The 20,442-nt window shown below is 38.4% G+C and overlaps 3 protein-coding genes and 1 long non-coding RNA gene across 6 annotated transcripts; 3 read left to right on the top strand and 1 right to left on the bottom strand.

Moving 5' to 3' along the window:
* The first annotated feature begins 66 nt into the window (after positions 1–66).
* LOC111802117 lies at positions 67–1,218 on the top strand. The gene is made up of 2 exons (XR_002816224.1): positions 67–284; positions 386–1,218. It is a non-coding gene; the product is annotated as an uncharacterized LOC111802117 (long non-coding RNA).
* Positions 1,219–1,743: 525 nt separating this feature from the next.
* Positions 1,744–7,386, top strand: LOC111801703 (protein LNK2-like). Of its 3 annotated transcripts, XM_023685811.1 has the most exons (9): positions 1,749–2,426; positions 2,853–3,195; positions 3,315–3,444; positions 4,104–4,404; positions 4,502–4,591; positions 5,477–6,175; positions 6,259–6,416; positions 6,645–6,986; positions 7,097–7,386. In XM_023685811.1, exons 1-8 carry the CDS (start codon positions 2,403–2,405, stop codon positions 6,949–6,951), a joined length of 2,052 nt encoding a protein of 683 aa, XP_023541579.1. In that variant the 5' UTR covers positions 1,749–2,402; the 3' UTR covers positions 6,952–6,986; positions 7,097–7,386. The 3 variants fall into 3 exon arrangements, with proteins under 3 accessions (XP_023541580.1, XP_023541581.1, XP_023541579.1); XM_023685812.1 differs by lacking the exon at positions 7,097–7,386 and having other exon boundaries at positions 1,744–2,426; positions 6,259–6,535; positions 6,645–6,726; XM_023685813.1 differs by lacking the exons at positions 6,645–6,986; positions 7,097–7,386 and having other exon boundaries at positions 1,745–2,426; positions 6,243–6,385.
* Positions 7,387–7,997: 611 nt separating this feature from the next.
* On the top strand, positions 7,998–10,237 carry LOC111801871 (F-box protein SKIP5-like). Its single transcript, XM_023686072.1, has 3 exons — positions 7,998–8,269; positions 9,827–9,971; positions 10,069–10,237. Exons 1-3 carry the CDS (start codon positions 8,131–8,133, stop codon positions 10,214–10,216), a joined length of 432 nt encoding a protein of 143 aa, XP_023541840.1. The 5' UTR covers positions 7,998–8,130; the 3' UTR covers positions 10,217–10,237.
* A 413-nt stretch (positions 10,238–10,650) lies between these two features.
* Positions 10,651–11,760, bottom strand: LOC111802035 (F-box/kelch-repeat protein At3g06240-like). The gene has a single exon (XM_023686292.1). The coding sequence runs from the start codon at positions 11,758–11,760 to the stop codon at positions 10,660–10,662; it is 1,101 nt and encodes a 366-aa protein (XP_023542060.1). The 3' UTR covers positions 10,651–10,659.
* Positions 11,761–20,442: the final 8,682 nt, after the last annotated feature.

Raw genomic sequence — 20,442 nt, 5'->3', positions numbered from 1 at the left:
AATTTCTTTCATTTTCCTATATATATATATATATTGCCATTTTATCTTCTCAATCTCTATCTTCCATATACTCCTTTCTCATTCTTTCTCTCTTGTTTCAGTTCGTTTTCTCTGCTAAGTTTTAGTATTTTCAAATAGTTCAACAATGGCTACCGACAACGTGCACCAATACTCTATGTTATAATTCACCTCCAAACGAGTTTGCCGTTCATGGTCCTTAGCCGAGCAACTACTCCAACGCCAAGCTTGTTTGCTGAGGAACAAAATTTTCTTCGAAGAATAAGGTACCATATGGTGTCATGTAGAAAATTGAGATTTTGTCTATCTATTTAAAAGTATATAACTCTCTCTATTTGTTGTCCATTTTGAACGTTGTCAACCTCAGCTCGACTGGTAGCACATCCCACCAATCTATGTCATCGAAGGTGATATTTAGGTCGCAATAGGAAAGAAGTCAGTCATCCACTGCAGCATCAATCATATAACTAAAAACCATCGATGGTACAAAATTATATTGTGTTTTGATAAAAATGGAGTGACTCTTATTGACTGTCTGTTTGCTCGTAAGTGCCCAACTTAGTGTAGGTGGCTCTTGCCTTAACAATTGTTTTTTTCCTGTCCCTTAAGATGTGCTTCTATGTTATGAAAAAAGTGATGAGGTAAGAGCCACTTAAACTGAGTTGGGCACTTTGCGGCCGAATGGACAATCAATGAGAGTCGCTCCATCTTCATCAAAGCATAATATGATTTCGTGCAAATGATTGTTTTTAGTTGTTTGATTGATGTTGCAGTGAAGCCCTGATTTCTTTCCTATTGCGGCTTAAATGACGTTGGAGTAGTTACTTGGCCATAGACCATGAATAGTGAACTTACTTGGAGGTGAATTAAGACAGTGGGTACAGGTGCATGTGGTCGGGTGGCCATTGTTGGACCATTTGAAAGTACTCAAATCGAGCATTTACAAACAAGATCAAAATCGAGAGGGGGAGCACAAAAAGATGAACATTAGCCAAGATCAAACTCAAGCAGATTAGAATTCTAAACCCTTTATCTCATTTTTCTCCCCGTTTCTTTTCTTTCTTTCCCTTTCTTGCATGGATGATAAAATGACCAATTTACCCTCTAAGTTGACTTTGACCAATTAATTCAGTCTCCAAGACCCTCGATAAAATTACAAAAGTTCTAAAATATTTTGAATATTAAGGTGAATTTAGCTTACCTTCTCCTTCATTTATTTAATTGCTTATTGTTCTTACATTAAAGGAAAATTAATATAAAATAATTTTATAATTGCTTATTTTATGAATAATATATTTAAATTATTTCCTTTAAAAGTAATTCACATGTTTATAGTGACTTATATGAAACCATTGACTAACATAAATATATTTTTATACTCGAATTAGTAATATAAAATAATTATATTAAAATTTGAAAATACAAAGATAATTTAATTATTGTAATAGTTATTTAGAATTAGAAGTATAATTTTATTAAATTCAAATTACAATCTTAAAATTTAAGACATATTATTCTTAATTAATTACTAATATATTTTTTAATTAATGAAAATTAAATTAAATTAAATTTATAATTATTAACACTACATTAAAATTAATAATATAATAATGCAAATATACTAAATTATTTTATTATTATAAATAAATATAATTATATTTGCTTAATTCATTTTTATGGTAACATATATTAACATAAAAAATTATTAAAATTAAATTAATATTTGTTTTTAAAAGATTAATTTCCCAAAATTGCAAAATCAAATGTTAAGTCTTGACCACAAATTAAGGAAGGAGTTAGGTTGAAGTCCACGTTGGCAGAGTAAAAGCGACAGCTCAGCAAACCTCCACCACAAATTAAGTCTTACACCGGGCCCACTCCTCTTCCCCAAATGCGAAATGAAACCCAAATGAAATTCAAATTCACCTCCGTCCAATCAAACTCCAGTATTTGATCAGTCTTCCCAGCCACAACCAACTTCAGATACGTTTCACACGTGTCGTCTCGCTCGCTCCCCTCCACTCCACTTCACAGAACCCACGTGACGTCACGTGCTCACCTTCCCTCCCAGTTTCAACCAAACCAAACCCATTTCTGGTCTTCAATCCCAAATCTTTCTAAACCTCTGTTCATTTGGTTTTTTTTTTTTTGGTGAATTTTTCGCTTCTGATTCTGTGTCTTTTCTTGTTCGTCTTGTTTTTGTTGGACGTTTCCCAGCTTTAGATCGGCGTTCTGTTTCCGGAGTTTGATGCTTTCTGTTGCAGATTTCGAGATTTTCTTTCCTTAACTTTCTTTTCCGCTAAATTCGGCGATGTGCGGATCAATCTTCGATCAGTTGTTGGATTTGAATTCTGGATTAGAGATTCTGTCAAGGTTTTTCAGCTATGTTTGATTGGAACGACGAAGAGGTAACTCCTCCTCCTTCCGTTTTACTTCTTTAATGTGATTTTTTGTGAGTGGACAGTGTTTCTAGGTATTGATTAGCTTGTTTGGTTTTTAGTACTACCATGGAATACTTTAATTTTATTGCAAGGTTGAGAAATGAATCTGATATTTAGGGATGCCAATTAGTAACTCGTGGACTGGGGAAAGCATTTTGGGAGGATCTAAATGAAGCATTTTAGGATTGGTAGCAGAATAAAGTTCATTGTATTATATCTAACTGGTTATGTGGTTGAACATTTAAGTGATTCTATGATGTATTGCATCGTTTTCTTTCCTTGTTTTTGATTAGAAGTGCTGCTAAAATCATTGTTGATTACAATTGATAATTAGGGAACTACTAAAATTTTCCTCTCCTAAATTATGATCTTAAATTTCTGTGGAAATTTCAGCTTGCGAACATAATATGGGATGAGACTGCTGATAGTGATGATCATATTGTGCCTTATCCGGAGGCTAGTGAGAATTATTATGACAAGAAAGAATGGAATCAAGACACAGCATACACGAAGCTTGTGGAGCACAAGTCACCTGGGACTAATGCTGATGATGCCCATGGAAGAAAGCTGGAAAGCCTTCCTGTCAACGAAGAAGGAACCTCTGCCTATAACCTCAGCAATGATCCATTGGTTGACTTATCCTTGTCCAAAACTTGTCAAATTGACCAAGACGCCAATGGTACTGAAGAATCTCGTGAATTAACTGAAATTAGCAAATATAATTCATCAAGACATGGTAAAATTATGTTTTTGATTTTCAGTAAATTCTAGATGATTATGTGCTGTTACATTGACGAGCAACAGTATAAAGGGTCGACTGTGTACTAATTCTTTTAATGGCTTGTATGTTGATAGCTGTAACAACCAAAGGTGCACAAATTTTTCAAAGTACTGAAGAAGGTGAAGAAGGTAAAGAACAGGGTGATTTTGTTGACTATGGATGGGCTAATATTGGAAGTTTTGATGATCTAGATAGAATTTTCAGGTACACATGTAATTATTCTCTAAACTCCTTGATTGAAGATTATTAAATTTAAAAAAAGAACAACAACAACAACAATCAGAAACTCTTCTCTTGACTGAAGTCAAATGATAAGCATGATGAAGAGGAAAGAATGTTGTGACCGGACATTGTTTTATATCCTTTTGGAAGAGACCGTTGTTGTCATGTTTTCTAGATGAAGCGAAACAGATTCTCATAGATCTCCTCCCTTGTGTTGTTTAAACGTATTCTTCATGTCCAATTGATTGATTCACTCCCTCAGAGAAACAATAATCATTTTAGTGTAGTTTTTTTCCACTTATATACACACGTACATATTATTACTAAAGTGCAATGTAACTGAAGTTTTGGGATTGTAGTATGCCTTAATCTTGTTCGTATTCTCTTGCCCTTATCTTTTAGTCTGCAAAAATCCAATAATGATTTATATTATCTTATAACCGAAGTACGGGGTACCAGTGCATGTGTACGAGTTAATAACTAGTTCCTTTCTTTTTTCTTTTTTCATTTTTTTTTCTTGGTCCTGTAAAAAGGCTATTTTATTCTTTGAAATGTTTTTTCTTTTACCTATTTTAGTTCTTTTTTTCTCTAACCAATGATATCCATTGCACTGCATATCCTCACAAGTGGCAATTTTGTAGCAACGATGACTCAATATTTGGCCAAGTAAGTCTCAGTGATCCTGATGAGCTATGGTCTTCTTCTTTGAAAGATGTGTCCAACAGCACAACAAAACTATTCCCAACCAAGGAGTCACGGAATTTGGAGTCAGGAGTGGACTCTGGTAAAGGCAAGAATCCAGAGTATTCGAGACTAAATGAGCAATTATCTATTCTTGGCAATGAGCAAAACTTTGATGCTAGATTGCTTGGGTTGCAGACTAGAAGTGCAATCTTAACTAATGTGGAAGAAGATGCCACTGGAGCAATCGCAAATGATGGGGTATGATGCATGTTGAAGTAGTGATTAATAGAGTGCATCTTCTGTTTCTATTTTTTGAGCAAACTGAAAATTCTATGTAATTTTTTGGCTTATTCAGACAGATTTGGAGAATGTGGAAAAGCCAGCTGCAGCCACCCTTCATCAAAGAGCTGGCAATATCTTGACTGCCAATGAGTTTTCAAATAAGGTTCTTTTCACATTTGTTTATTGAAGTAACTAGTTAATTAGCGTAGCCTTTATTTTGTTGTCTATATTTAAGCTTTTTTTACCTGCTGATGAAAATCACATTTATCAAGTGATTATGTTTTAAATACTTCAATGGTAATTTATCTAGCATAATGCTCATCATTTGCAGAAAGCATGCTTTCCATTTTCAAGTAGTTTAATTTTCATAGGATAACCTGGTTGTAAAAAGTCACTTCTTGAATGTATCTTTGTTGATATTTGAGTTATCAGTCACTGGGTTGCCAGTTCCGATGTATCAATGCATTTGAATGTACTTCCACTGGTTTAGGATGTTTTTCTTGAACTGTTCTGGAAGGTGGTACCTCATGTTCCCACTCTCACGTTGAATTTTTCTGCAACTCTTTCCCACATCGATTGGAGAAGGGAACGAGTGCCAGTGAAGACGCTGGGCTTCAAAGGGGGTAAATTGTGAGGTTCCATGTTTCGGTTGGGGAGGAGAACGAAACATTCTTTATAAGGGTGTGGAAACCTCTCCCTAGCAGACGTGTTTTAAAAACTTTAAGGAGAACCCCGAAAGGGAAAGTCCAAAGAGGACAATATCTGCTAGCGGTGGGCTTGGGCGGTTACAAACTACCTTTGGCAGGAAGGTTACTGTAACTACAAGTATAAGAGGATTAATTTCTGATTTATTCGACAATACTAACATTGTAGCAATGGCCATTAGTTAGAACTGACAGGTGAGGTTAGCCTGGATACTAGTAAATTTGAAAGGAGCAACAGACACTTATTTCTTGTTGTCTGTATATTATGTGTCTTCGTCTTCCTTTTTCTATTTACCAACCTTTTATGTCCGTTCTCTAATATTTATTACTTTTTCATGCTTCAGATTGGTGGTATGCAGAAAAGACTGTTGAAATCTCGTAAAAGAACTGAAGGGAGAAGTGAGGAGAAGATGTTTCAAGATATTCGTGGTAATAACTGGCCTTCATCAACGAGCCTAGCAAGTCACTTTGATAACAATTTAGCTCTACAACTGGGAACACCTTCACCTTCAGTTATCACTAAACATACTCAGCTTCAAGGACTTGAACCATTGCAATACCAGCAAGCTTCAAATCCCTTGGTGCACCAACCATTTTACGCAATTGCTGCAAATGCGTATCCCGGCATGCCTTTGCTGTCCCAAATGCGTATCAGTCATGGTATTTCCCCAGGTGGTGTGAGTCGTGTAGACAAACCAGCTGACAGCTTTGTGAAGTCTCTTACCATGACCCCTCAAGAAAAAATCGAAAAACTGAGGAGAAGGCAGCAAATGCAGGCAATGCTTGCCATTAAAAAACAACAGCAACAGTTCAAGAATCAAGCCTCTATTGCTAGTCAATCCATTTCTCCAAACAGTCCCCAAGAAATTCAGTCTCAGCACATTGAAAAGACTGATCTCGATTCCGAAGAAATATACACTCTTCCTGCACTAGATCCAAAGTCGCCTTTAGAGCACGACAATTCCTATACAATCTCCTCTGCGGTTGATCGTTGTTCTATGGAAGAAACAATTCTTTGTAGGCTTCAAGAGATTATTTCAAAGGTACACCTGACTTGTTTGTGGATTACTTTCCTTCTATTGTAACCTGACTTTTGTTACAATCCTCTAGAAATGTTTTACTACAGCTGGATTTCAAAATCAGACTTCGTATCCGGGACAGCTTGTTTCGATTGGCTCAAAGTGCAATGCAAAGACATTATGCTAATGATACAAGCAGCTCCAACAAATGTACCAGAGATGAGCATGCCATCAGTGCAAAAGGAGAAATCGATAGTCATTGTGGGTTAGTCAACACACTTAAGTTCTCATTCTCTCGCGTAAGGTTGTTCAAAGATTCTCCCCTTTTCTTTTGCTGGGTGGCATGAGTTGAGTAACCAAGTCCATTCTTAGGATGCAACCACGGTGACAACAAAATAATTTTAGATTTCTTACAAGTAGTTGATTTTCAGTGAGTTCCCTCTTAAGTTCTGTGATGTCCTTTTCATTATCTTTTTCTTTTATCATTTTCTAGAATGTCTGGGGTGCGGGACGCTGAAACAGAGACGAACCCCGTTGATAGAACTGTGGCTCATCTGCTGTTTCATAGACAATTCGAGTTGTTGCAAAACTATCCTGATGCACCCGAATCTCCTATTTCCACCAAGCTTTCTTATGAGCAGCAGAAGGCAGGTTTGAAGAGCATGCCAATGGAATTCATACCTGACAGCGTGTCGGGCAAGCGTCATATTTCTCTGGATGGGTCTAAAAGTTATTCGGATAACACGTCGAATACTGGACTGGTAGATGATGCTGTTTTGGAGTATGTAGCCTCCCACTGAGGAGATGTGCATGTTGTTATGAAAATATCATACGGGTAATTTACTTCATTCCTTTCTTTTCCATGCTCAGTTGCTAGCTTCTCATGGATGACTATATGGACTATTGCAAGTGTCTTCATTTCCTTCACCTGCCTACTACATACAGGGGCTTCAAAACATCAACCAACTCGTGGATCTTGAAGTATTGAAATCTCGAAACGTACATAATGAAGTCGGAACAATGATTTGGAGTCCAACTTGTTTGTATCTTAACATGCACCAGCAGTAACTGAGTTGTGATAGCACATGTGATGCTGTCTGTAGTGTTATAAGCATTTGAATGCCTTATTTTAGTCGGTCTTGGATGATTGAAACATAACATTAGATCCTGTTATTCATCACTCCATATCATTGGAGTTTCCCCAACTAAAGTAAAATTTTGATATGCCTCAAAAAGTAGAAAATTCTATATAATTCTATTATATATAGAACAGACACTTGATACAATTCTATTATATACATAGAAAAGACACTCGAGGCGAAGATGAAGTGATTTTCTCTCGTTTCTTATCTGTTTAGTTAACGAAAAAAAATTCTACCCACCTTCAACTCAAGAACGTTTAAGTTTATGCTCCAACCTAGTATTTGGATATACCAAGAAAGATGTACGGTCTAAAGATTTTCTCTTGTTTCTTATCTATTGACTTTTTGGTTCATCACGAGGAGAGATCGAGCTTCGAAAAATAGTAAATGGTCTTCTCAACAAACAAATAAATGTACTACCATTAACTTTTTACACAACTTTCTTTCTTTTAGGTATTTTTACTTGTATGAAATTCCCATATCTGGAAATAGATCCAGCCATGGGCCACAATTTTGGGCCTTCACAAACTCCAGAGATGGGTTAGCCATTTAGAAATTGAAAGCCCAGAAGAAAGCTAAGTCACATATCTGGAAATGGATCAATCCATGGGCCGAAACTTGGGCCTTCACGAACTCCTGAGATGGGCTTGCCATTTATAAATTGAAGGCCGAGAAGAAAGCTACTACCGAAATGCCGAAGCAAATGACAGAAGGTAAGCTTTGATGTCGTCATTTGTTGAGCGAGTCCCGAGCTTTGTGTGGGCTATGGCAGTCAAAACTCGAAGGCCTATATGAGCTAAGTGGTAAAGAAGAGCCAAGCTGAAGGCCGTGATTTCGATGGCTGAGACTCCGACGATGGAAGATAACAAGCAGAGGAAGTGGAAAAGAAAAGGCACTTCATCCTCGTCGGCTCGAATCAATAATTTGGACGATGGCTGTTTGATGCATATTTTCAGCTTCCTTTCCCCCATACCAGGTACCTTTTGTCTCTCTCTCTGTTGGCTGCCTGCCGCACTGTGTTTCAATTTGTTATCCAATGTTTTTTCGTAAAATTTGTTTGATCTATTTGAGGATTTCTTTTTGTTTCCTCTTAAAATTGCTTCGTTTCGATGAAATTGAAGGATTCTTCTGGTGTGCCACAAATTAAGAGGTTTTTTGGGAGGAAGAGACTGAAAATTTGCTNGGCTGGGCTGGGCTGGGCTACCCATTTAGAAATTGAAGGCCCAGACGAAAGCTACTACCAAAACAATCTGGTTGCCGAAGCAAATGACAGAAGCTAAGCTATGATGTGGTAATTTGTTGAGCTGAGTCCCGAGCTTTGTGTGGGCTATGGCAGTCAAAGCTCGGAGGCCGGTATGAGTTGAGTGGTAAAGAAGAGCCAGAGCCAGAGCCAGAGCCAGAGCCAGAGCCAGAGCCAGAGCCAGTGCCAGTGCCAGTGCCAGTGCCAGTGCCAGTGCCAGTGCCAGTGCCTAAGGCCGTCATTTCGATGGTTCAGACGCCGACGATGGAAGTTAACAAGCACAGGAAGTTGATCAATAATTTGGACGATGGCTGTTTGATGCATATTTTCACCTTCCTTTCCCCCATACCAGCTATCTTTCCTTTCCCCCATGCATATTTTCAGCTTCCTTTCAGCTTCCTGCCGCAATGTGTTTCAATTTGTTATCGAATGTTTCTTCGTAAAATTTGTTTGATCTATTTGAGGATTTCTTTTTTGTTCCCTCTTAAAATTGCTTCGTTTGGATGAAATTGAAGGATTCTTCTGGTTGTGCCACAAATTAAGAGGTTTTCTGGGAGGAAGAGACTGAAAATTTTCAATTTAGGTATTTCTGGAAATGGATTGGGAGAAGAAATATAATTCTGATTTCGAATTTGACTTAAGATGGAATTTGTTATTTCATTGCATNTGTTCCCTCTTAAAATTGCTTCGTTTGGATGAAATTGAAGGATTCTTCTGGTTGTGCCACAAATTAAGAGGTTTTCTGGGAGGAAGAGACTGAAAATTTTCAATTTAGGTATTTCTGGAAATGGATTGGGAGAAGAAATATAATTCTGATTTCGAATTTGACTTAAGTTGGAATTTGTTATTTCATTGCACATCTAAATCCAAAAAACTCGTTTGAAGAGATGGAATGCAAATCTTTCTTATGTTGAGTCTATCGGAGTTTTTGATTGAGACTTGTCAATATTCATTACGTGTGGTTCAAGTGAACTTCCTGAGCCTCAACAGTTCTTGATATGTGAGGTTTAAAAGAATTTCTTGTAAAGTTAGAAGTTCTTTCCTGGACTTTGGGTATGAATTGGTTGGGCTAACTAGTTGGAAAGAGATAAGAAAAATTCTGGAGGCAATAGTGAAGATCTACTAATTTTGCTCTAAGAACGCCAGTTCTTTGTACTTTGTGCATTTCTTTTGCTTCTATTCCAGTGGCAAATTTTTATCATTAGCCTTGTGAAATTGTTAGTTAGTGGATGCCGCCTGCATATTTCCATGGAGTTTCTGCTTTTTTTGTCACTTTTGCCATTGAGTTTGCAGATCGGTATAACACCGCCCTCGTTTGCCACAGATGGCGTTACTTGGCATGTCATCCGAGGCTGTGGCTGCGAGTAGAACGATCTATTAAAGATTTGTCCGAGTCTGGAGTTTTCCCAACCGTTGAGGCAGCTGTTGCTGCTGCTAGGTAAGTTGTTGCATGTTCATGTTTCTTTTTTATTTTTTTATGAGGAAATAATAAGAGTTACTTGTTAATAGAGCTTGAATGATTTTGTTCTTCATAGGCCTGGGGACACCATACTAATTGCAACAGGTGGAGTTCATTCTGCCTCTAACATTCAAATTACAAAGCCACTTTGCCTGGTATGCTCTTTTTCCCCGCCTTCTTTTGGCAGCTTGGGAGTTAAAATGTATTCTTCCTATAGGATTTAAATACCATCCAATTGCGAGGAATATCTTCTGAAATCATGTGTGGTTTTTTGAATAGTTTCGCTACCCTTTAACACGAAAAAAGTGCCTTATGTTTTATGTGCGAATAATTGTTAATAACTAAGAATTGTGATCCGTGTCTTTAATAAAATTGCTAATAAAATTGCTATATAAAGCTAGAACTTGGGTTCTGTTATTCTGCCTTTAAAAAATGTTTGCACACTTTCTTTCTTCTCTTTGTAGAGAAGCTAAGAAATTATAAGAACGAACACAACCTCAACCCTATCATCCAAGTACCAGAGTCTGATAATAATATGTTGCACTATCAAAAGGAAACTACAACGTACGTAAATGCTATTAGTTCTCTCACAAAGTCTTAAAAGAAGGTTACGTTNACGCCCTTTTATGGGAAGAACTTTGGTCACGTGAGTCTTAACATGCCTCCGCTACATTGGTAAGGGTGGTGGTGGTGGACCATAACTAAAGTCAAAATAAGTATTCGCGAACACACGTGGACGCCCTTTTATGGGAAGAACTTTGGTCACGTGAGTTTTAACATGGTAAGAAATCACTTGTCCTTCGTCGGCTTCCATTAAAAGTTCATCTGAACTCACAAACAACAATGGCTTCTCGACTCCAAAAAAAGGACCAATTGTCATTAGTTTTGACCATGAAAAGACATCTTTCTCCATCTCCCAAACCGAGAACGTTTTTTCATTCCCTGCGTTTGAGCCGTGAAATACAACAATTGATCCATTCAACATTCTCATACTTATATTAGGGTTTAACATCACATCCTCCTCCACTAAATTGTTCGGTACTGGAATTTTGCCAAAAATTTCTTCGCTCATGTCAAACGTGCGTATAATATTTCCTTTTGTATTTCTTGACCACCAATAAGATTTTCCTTCATGATGCATCTCACAACCCCCTGTTATCATTAAATACCTAAAATTAGGGGATTCAATTTCCCTCCATCTTTCTTTCCTCAACTCCCAAATCTCCACTCGAAGTGGTAGAAGATTATAGGCTCCCTCTTCGTCCGGGAATTGTACAACCCTAACAACTTTGAAATCCCCAGATTTGGAATCATATCCGAATCCAACACCGCTTGTTAATGAATCAAACATTTCATAGGGATCTTCATTGTGAAGAATCGATGATGGAAGCTTACGAAACTTTTCGGTCATCATATTAAAGAGGAAAATATCTCTATCGTACAAAAGACAAACTAAACCTTGAGAATGACCGTGAATAGTATTTTTTCGAAAATCACTTGATGGATTGTTGACATCGAGAATGGAAATAGATCGATCAGGGGTGTGGGAAAACTTGATGATGGAGGGTATATACGTATAGAGTTGAAAACCGATAATTATTCGACGGTTGATATAAATACATTTATCTTGTAAAGAAAAAATTGCAGGATCGTTGATCAGAGCGTACCATAATTTGCAAACAGACTTAAATTGGAGTAGAGACTGTGCGGGAAGCCTTGATAGAATTTCGATCAACAATACTATGGGGAGATCTTTTAGAGTCGCCATTAGAGGGTTCAAGTTTTATTTAACCATCGTTCATCATTATATAAGGAAGAGGTGAATGCAAGAAAGGATGAGCTGTCATTTATCTATTTATTTATTTATTTATTTTTGTGCGAACCAAATAACGTACCAAAATTAGATAGTTTTTGTTTTTTTTGTTTTTTTTTTTTGCTATTTTTAATGCATCCTTAATGGTTAGGGAATAATTAAGAATTTTAATAATAAAATAATTTTAATGAACTTACTTTAAAACATCATATATTATACTTAATCGTTCAAGAAACCGTCACTCACTACACATAGAAATTTAACACATATTGCGACTGTAGAGGGTGACCCGACCCGTGACCCAATTTGCAGTCCAAGATGAGCCCCTTCCCAAACTGCAACGGCTTTCAACTGACTCGACCTGGTTCCTTCCCATGCAATGTTATTTTGTCAGTGTCATGCAGAAAGTGCGAGTACTCACATATGGAGAGCCTTCTTGCATGCGTGTAGGTGCGTGACAACGTGTGAGGTGTGTCACAATCCGCAATATGATTGTGACCTGAGTAAGTCATCGAGGACGATGACTAAGTTAAGTGGGGGAGAATGTCACAACCTTACTATGAAGAGAGTAGGTTGTGACCCTCACGCCATGACAAGCAAAGGGGTGTCCCTCAAGAGACGCCCATCCGGCCATATGCGGGCCAACGAAGAAGAATGCCATGATGCGATCGAGGAGGACGATGCATCATCCAACACACCACCACGCAAAGTGGGCATTGAAGACATGTTGAGACACAAGCATAACAGAGACATCAGCATAGACATGAAGGACAAGATAGGCTTGTTGAAGGGCCGGGTAGGGCCCCGGGCCTTAACCTCAAAAGTCGAGGTTCCGGAAGGAATTTGGTCATGCGGTTCGGGAGTTAAGTCCGTCCATATGAAATATGAATGCTCGCCAAGTTTGGTGTCGATCGGACATTGGACGGACAATGCACGACACCGTATGACACCTCACGAAAATCATGTCTACTCCTGGTAGAATGAAAATGGCTCAAAATGTACTATAGGGGGTACCATGGTGTTAGCTCTCCACCACCCCTGGGCCCTGTGGCCTAAGTGAGCTACCCTGTGGCACATACGTGTGTCACAGTGTGGGCGAGCGTGCCGAGACGAGTGTCTCGGGCGACTTCCTTTGAAATGGGTTTTTGAAGGACAGTACCGGACGGCACGGGTGTGCCGGTATTGCGCCCTAGCCCGCGTGTTGGAGGTTGCTACATACACCCGCTATCCGGTACGGTATCCGTAAATGACTCGGCATAGGCACGGGAGGGCCTATGCCTCGATAGAACCCGGATGGATGGATGTCCGGGAAGTCCCGATGAGATGAACGACACGCGGGCCCATTCTCGATGGCATGACCGAACGAGTTATGATGAGCGACGACATCCCGAGACTCGGGATGGCGTCAAGACATATGGACCCTGTCGATGGAGATCGAGATGGCAAGACGAGATGCGACGTTGTATTGAGAGACCTTGGCCCGAGCAGAGGCAAGGTCGAGCCGAATGAGTTGGCCTAGCGTAGAGGCAAGTCGGATGTGTCGCAGATGATTGAACGTACACGCACAGGCGGCGTGTGTGGTTGAACAAGCTTGGATTCCGCACAAGCGATGTTCGATTGGCGAACACAAACCTCGCCTAAGGTCCGACGAAGCCACAAAGCCGGGGCGAAAAATATAATGGGGCTTAATTCCCCTTAAGGCTGGTCGTGAACATGTATAGATCACGACGCCGCACGGTCAAAGATATAGGACCGTGACAAGGTGCTCCTTCTTTTTCTGTTTGACCTCCGTTCAACTATCTATATTATATAGATAATTTTGATTATTTTATTTTCAATTATTATCGATGTAATTTTATGATTTTTTTCCTAGGTTCCTCGAGGCATTCTAAGCATTTTTTTTTTTTGTCCTTCTACAACAGTTGGAGATTCAACCTCTAAGGTCCTTAATAAAATCTCAACCGCTCGAAATTAAAAAGCAAATGAAGGAAAATTTTCGTATCTATTGGGCTCGGCGGTTACAATAGGTACTGAAAAATGTGTCTGCCGCTGTTTCTGTTAAGAATGTGAAACATAAATAGAATTGGGATCGAAAGTATGATCTTCATCGATGTTTACAACGTTTTAAATAGGATAGAAACTATCCACTACGGAAAAATATATAACTAACTAATATAAAATATACGCTGACAACTCCCAAAATATCTAAGATATACTCCCTAACTAATTATTAAAGTATATCTCCAAATATCATATCTTAATACTCCCCCTCGAGTTGGACAGTGTATGTCAATCACACCCAACTTGTCCTTCAAAAAAAATCAAACTGATGTCTTCCCAAAGCTTTAGTGAAAACATCTGCCAATTGCATTTTAGTCGAGACATAACACGGTTTGATGATTCCAGCTTGTAACTTTTCTCGAACTATATGACAATCTATTTCAATGTGTTTCGTACGTTCGTGAAAAACTGCATTGGCTGCTATATGTAATGCTGCTTGATTATCACAATATAATAATGCTGGTTCGGATAGTGGAACATTCAAGTCTTGAAGAATGTAACTTAACCAAGTTAACTCTAAACAAGTATTTGCCATAGCTCGATACTCGGCTTCTACTGATGATTTGGACACATTAGTCTGCTTTTTAGACTTCCAAGAAATAATTGAATTTTCAAGGAAAATGCAGAACCCAGATATAGATCGTCTGGAAGTTCGACAACCACCCCAGTCAGAATCGCAATATGCTTGTAATCTTAAATTGTTTTCAGATGGTAGTAGGAGTCCTTGACCATGAGTAGCTCTGATGTATTTCAGAACTCGAAGAGCTGCCTCCCAATGTGGTTTTCTTAGTTCGTGCATAAATTGACGAAGGATACGAACTGAATAAACTATGTCAGGCCTAGTAACGGTCAAATATATTAATCTGCCAATCAACCGTCTGTATTTACTTGGATCATTCAACTTCTCTCCTTCAGTTAAAAGAAAGTTTTAGATTTTGCTCCATAGGAAATTTTTCTGGACGTGCTTCTATAAGACCTGTGTCTTGAAGGATATCTAGAGCATACTTCGTTTGAGACATAAAAATTACTTTTCTAGACCAAGAAAATTCAATGCCTAGAAAATATTTCAAATTCCCTAAATCTTTGATAAGGAATCTCTTGAGTAAACTAGTCTTGAGGTATTGAATTTCTTTGAGATCATTGCCTGTCAACAGAATATCATCAACATAGATTAGAACTGCAGTGAAAGAAGTACCTCTTACTCTTAGTAAAAAAAGAGTAATCTGCTTGAGTGTAGCCTGCATTTTGTATAGTGATAGAAAATATGGAGAACCAATTGCGAGAAGCCTGTTTTAATCCATAAAGAGATTTATGGAGCCGACATACTGTATTCTCCCCTGTCGGCGAAGACCTGGTGGTAAAGACATATAGATTTCTTCGTCTAGATTACCATGGAGAAAGGCATTTTCAACATCCAACTGATGGGTGAACCATTTTCGAGCAGCAGCAACAGTGAGTAAGCAACGAAGTGTAGTACGTTTCGCTGTAGGAGAAAATGTCTCTGTGTAATCTATACCTTCAACCTGAGTGTATCCATTTGCTACCAGTCGAGCTTTATAACGTTCAACAGAACTATCAGAGTTGTATTTAACTTTGTACACCCAACGGCAACCAATAGCTTTATGACCAGGTGGTAGAGGAACGAGATACCAAGTATGATTACGTTCCAAAACTGCAATTTCAACATTCATAGCCTGGTGCCATAACGGGTCACCAACTGCCTCGTCATAGGTTTTAGGCTCTGTCTGGGATGTAATAAGAGCTAGAAAAGCACGTTGAGTAGGAGAAAAACGGGAGAATGAAATGTAATGATGAAGTGGATACCTGGTGCCAGTTCTGGGACCTGAGCTAGAGGTTAAATGATTGGTTCCAGAAGACATCTCATAATCCTTATGCCAAGCTGGAGGTTGTTTAGTACGAGTAGAACGTCGGAGTGGAACTGATGTATCGGGTGGGATAGGATTAGAATTAGTGGGTGAATCTGGAGAAAGGAGCAGAGGGTAGAGGAGACGACGAAGTAGTAGGTGAAGGAATAGGAGATGAAGGAGGAATAGGATCATGAAGTGGTACAATAGGAGTCGAAGGAGCTAATGTCAAAGTTTGTGAAGCTGATGAAAAAGGAAAATCATCTTAACAAAATTTAACATCACGGCTGATAAAGAATTTGTGAGATTGCATGTCATACAACTTGTAACCTTTATGACCACAAGGATATCCTACGAAAACACAAGAAATTGCTCGATGTTCAAATTTTTGCTTAGGATGTACTATAGTTGCATAACATTTACAACCAAAAACTTTAAGACGATGAAATGTAGGTGGAGTGCTTCAAAGGGTGTCTTGTTAGATAAGAATGGTGATGGCGTTCTATTTATAAGATAAACAGCAGTTAAAATGCACTCTCCCTACAAATTAAGTGGAACCTGTGACGGAAAGAGAGGAGCCTTAGCTATACTTAGGATATGACGATGCTTACGTTCTACGACTCCATTTTGTTGTGGAGTATAGACACAAGTGCGCTGAAATTCAATGCCACAAGAAGTAAAAACTGGTTGCAAAGATAGAAACTCAGTCCCATTGTCTGATCGAACTATTTTGACAGTAGTATGAAATTGAGTTAGAACGAATTTAACAAAGTTCATTAACAAATGATGTACTTCTGACTTATGTTGCATTAGAAAAACCCAAGTACATCGAGTAAAATCATCAACAATAGTGAGAAAAAAACGCAAACCAAAATGGGTAGGAATTTTATGTGGTCCCCAAACATCAGAATGTATCAGATCAAAGGCAGAATGGGTTGTTATTGAACTTCTTGGAAAAGACAACCTAGTTTGTTTTGCTAACGGGCAGATACTACAGTTATGAGAATAACTAGCATTATTAAGATGCAATTGATCAGCTAGAAATTTAAAACGAGAAAAAGAAGATGACCTAGGCGTAAATGCCACAAATCAGATGGCTGAGATATTTGATGAGCGGAAGATTTGATTGGAGATGAAGAAATATGATAGAGACCTCCAAATTGTTTACCCGAGCCAAACATCTTCTCCGCAGCCAAGTCATGCATAACACAAGAATCAAGATAGGTGACATAACATTTCAAGTCATTGTTAAGTTTGCTGATGGACATTAGATTTAAATTGAATGAAGGCACACATAAAACATTGTTTAATTTAAGGTTAGAGCTAAGGGAAATATTGTCAGTATGCGACACACGTGCTGTCCCTCCATTAGGTAAATTTATTGTAGACATGATGGTAGCCTTCAGTTCAAGTCATAACAGAAGATTTTGAGACTATATGATCCGTAGCTCCACTATCGAGAATCCATGAATTAGAACTCGCAGAGTTAATAGATAATGTAGATACTGGAAACAAACTTGCAACATTGATGTGATTGTTAGAATTACCAGAAGGGTGATGATTGATTGCAGATAAGGCTTGTGCTATATGTTGTAATTGCTCAGAAGAAAAATTTGGAATGGAATGAGGTGACTGTTCTTTTGTATTCAACCGAAAAACATCGGCCATATTTGCAGATGATTGATATCCAAACACTCATTAATTGTATGACCACTTTTATTGCAGTGTTCACATGATTTGTCCTTGGCGAATTTTGAATACGTCGTTTTCTTCTGCGCTGCTGATGCAATCGAGAAATTCTCAGTAGGTTCAGAAGTTGCCTGACGCGGCATCTCTTCTTGTACAAGTAATGAATAGGCTTGCCTCACATTAGGTAATGGAGCCATCATCAGTATGTTAGATCTCGTCGTTTTATAAGACTCATTGAGCCCCATGAGCAATTGCATCATGCAACGAAGTGTAGTACGTTTCGCTGTAGGAGAAAATGTCTCTGTGTAATCTATACCTTCAACCTGAGTGTATCCATTTGCTACCAGTCGAGCTTTATAACGTTCAACAGAACTATCAGAGTTGTATTTAACTTTGTACACCCAACGGCAACCAATAGCTTTATGACCAGGTGGTAGAGGAACGAGATACCAAGTATGATTACGTTCCAAAACTGCAATTTCAACATTCATAGCCTGGTGCCATAACGGGTCACCAACTGCCTCGTCATAGGTTTTAGGCTCTGTCTGGGATGTAATAAGAGCTAGAAAAGCACGTTGAGTAGGAGAAAAACGGGAGAATGAAATGTAATGATGAAGTGGATACCTGGTGCCAGTTCTGGGACCTGAGCTAGAGGTTAAATGATTGGTTCCAGAAGACATCTCATAATCCTTATGCCAAGCTGGAGGTTGTTTAGTACGAGTAGAACGTCGGAGTGGAACTGATGTATCGGGTGGGATAGGATTAGAATTAGTGGGTGAATCTGGAGAAAGGAGCAGAGGGTAGAGGAGACGACGAAGTAGTAGGTGAAGGAATAGGAGATGAAGGAGGAATAGGATCATGAAGTGGTACAATAGGAGTCGAAGGAGCTAATGTCAAAGTTTGTGAAGCTGATGAAAAAGGAAAATCATCTTAACAAAATTTAACATCACGGCTGATAAAGAATTTGTGAGATTGCATGTCATACAACTTGTAACCTTTATGACCACAAGGATATCCTACGAAAACACAAGAAATTGCTCGATGTTCAAATTTTTGCTTAGGATGTACTATAGTTGCATAACATTTACAACCAAAAACTTTAAGACGATGAAATGTAGGTGGAGTGCTTCAAAGGGTGTCTTGTTAGATAAGAATGGTGATGGCGTTCTATTTATAAGATAAACAGCAGTTAAAATGCACTCTCCCTACAAATTAAGTGGAACCTGTGACGGAAAGAGAGGAGCCTTAGCTATACTTAGGATATGACGATGCTTACGTTCTACGACTCCATTTTGTTGTGGAGTATAGACACAAGTGCGCTGAAATTCAATGCCACAAGAAGTAAAAACTGGTTGCAAAGATAGAAACTCAGTCCCATTGTCTGATCGAACTATTTTGACAGTAGTATGAAATTGAGTTAGAACGAATTTAACAAAGTTCATTAACAAATGATGTACTTCTGACTTATGTTGCATTAGAAAAACCCAAGTACATCGAGTAAAATCATCAACAATAGTGAGAAAAAAACGCAAACCAAAATGGGTAGGAATTTTATGTGGTCCCCAAACATCAGAATGTATCAGATCAAAGGCAGAATGGGTTGTTATTGAACTTCTTGGAAAAGACAACCTAGTTTGTTTTGCTAACGGGCAGATACTACAGTTATGAGAATAACTAGCATTATTAAGATGCAATTGATCAGCTAGAAATTTAAAACGAGAAAAAGAAGATGACCTAGGCGTAAATGCCACAAATCAGATGGCTGAGATATTTGATGAGCGGAAGATTTGATTGGAGATGAAGAAATATGATAGAGACCTCCAAATTGTTTACCCGAGCCAAACATCTTCTCCGCAGCCAAGTCATGCATAACACAAGAATCAAGATAGGTGACATAACATTTCAAGTCATTGTTAAGTTTGCTGATGGACATTAGATTTAAATTGAATGAAGGCACACATAAAACATTGTTTAATTTAAGGTTAGAGCTAAGGGAAATATTGTCAGTATGCGACACACGTGCTGTCCCTCCATTAGGTAAATTTATTGTAGACATGATGGTAGCCTTCAGTTCAAGTCATAACAGAAGATTTTGAGACTATATGATCCGTAGCTCCACTATCGAGAATCCATGAATTAGAACTCGCAGAGTTAATAGATAATGTAGATACTGGAAACAAACTTGCAACATTGATGTGATTGTTAGAATTACCAGAAGGGTGATGATTGATTGCAGATAAGGCTTGTGCTATATGTTGTAATTGCTCAGAAGAAAAATTTGGAATGGAATGAGGTGACTGTTCTTTTGTATTCAACCGAAAAACATCGGCCATATTTGCAGATGATTGATATCCAAACACTCATTAATTGTATGACCACTTTTATTGCAGTGTTCACATGATTTGTCCTTGGCGAATTTTGAATACGTCGTTTTCTTCTGCGCTGCTGATGCAATCGAGAAATTCTCAGTAGGTTCAGAAGTTGCCTGACGCGGCATCTCTTCTTGTACAAGTAATGAATAGGCTTGCCTCACATTAGGTAATGGAGCCATCATCAGTATGTTAGATCTCGTCGTTTTATAAGACTCATTGAGCCCCATGAGCAATTGCATCAACTTGTCTTCTTCGCGTTGATCAACATGTATTTGACGTTGATTACAGGTAAATGGTGTGTGGTATGCTTCCAGTTCATCCCAGAGTGCTTTGAGATTGGTGAAATATGCTGACAGTGCCATGGTTCCTTGTGACATCGTTGCTATCGACTTTTGTATCTGTAAAATTGCTCGGGCATTCTTTTGTGAGAATTGATCGTGAAGATCAACCCACACTTGATGAGTTGTCTTGGCGTGAAGAATGCCTTTAGCGATATCTGCTTCAACGGAATGAGTTAACCAAAATATTATCATACTGTTGCACTGATTCCAGAGTTCAAATTCGGTTGAATTTGCATCTTGAGACGATTCTTCAATTGTGCCTCCAGAGTTCAAATTCGGTTGAATTTGCATCTTGAGACGATTCTTCAA

This window comes from Cucurbita pepo, chromosome LG09 (assembly GCF_002806865.2).
Source record: "Cucurbita pepo subsp. pepo cultivar mu-cu-16 chromosome LG09, ASM280686v2, whole genome shotgun sequence".
Taxonomy (NCBI): Eukaryota; Viridiplantae; Streptophyta; class Magnoliopsida; order Cucurbitales; family Cucurbitaceae; genus Cucurbita; species Cucurbita pepo.
This window is presented reverse-complemented; position numbering and strand designations above follow the sequence as displayed.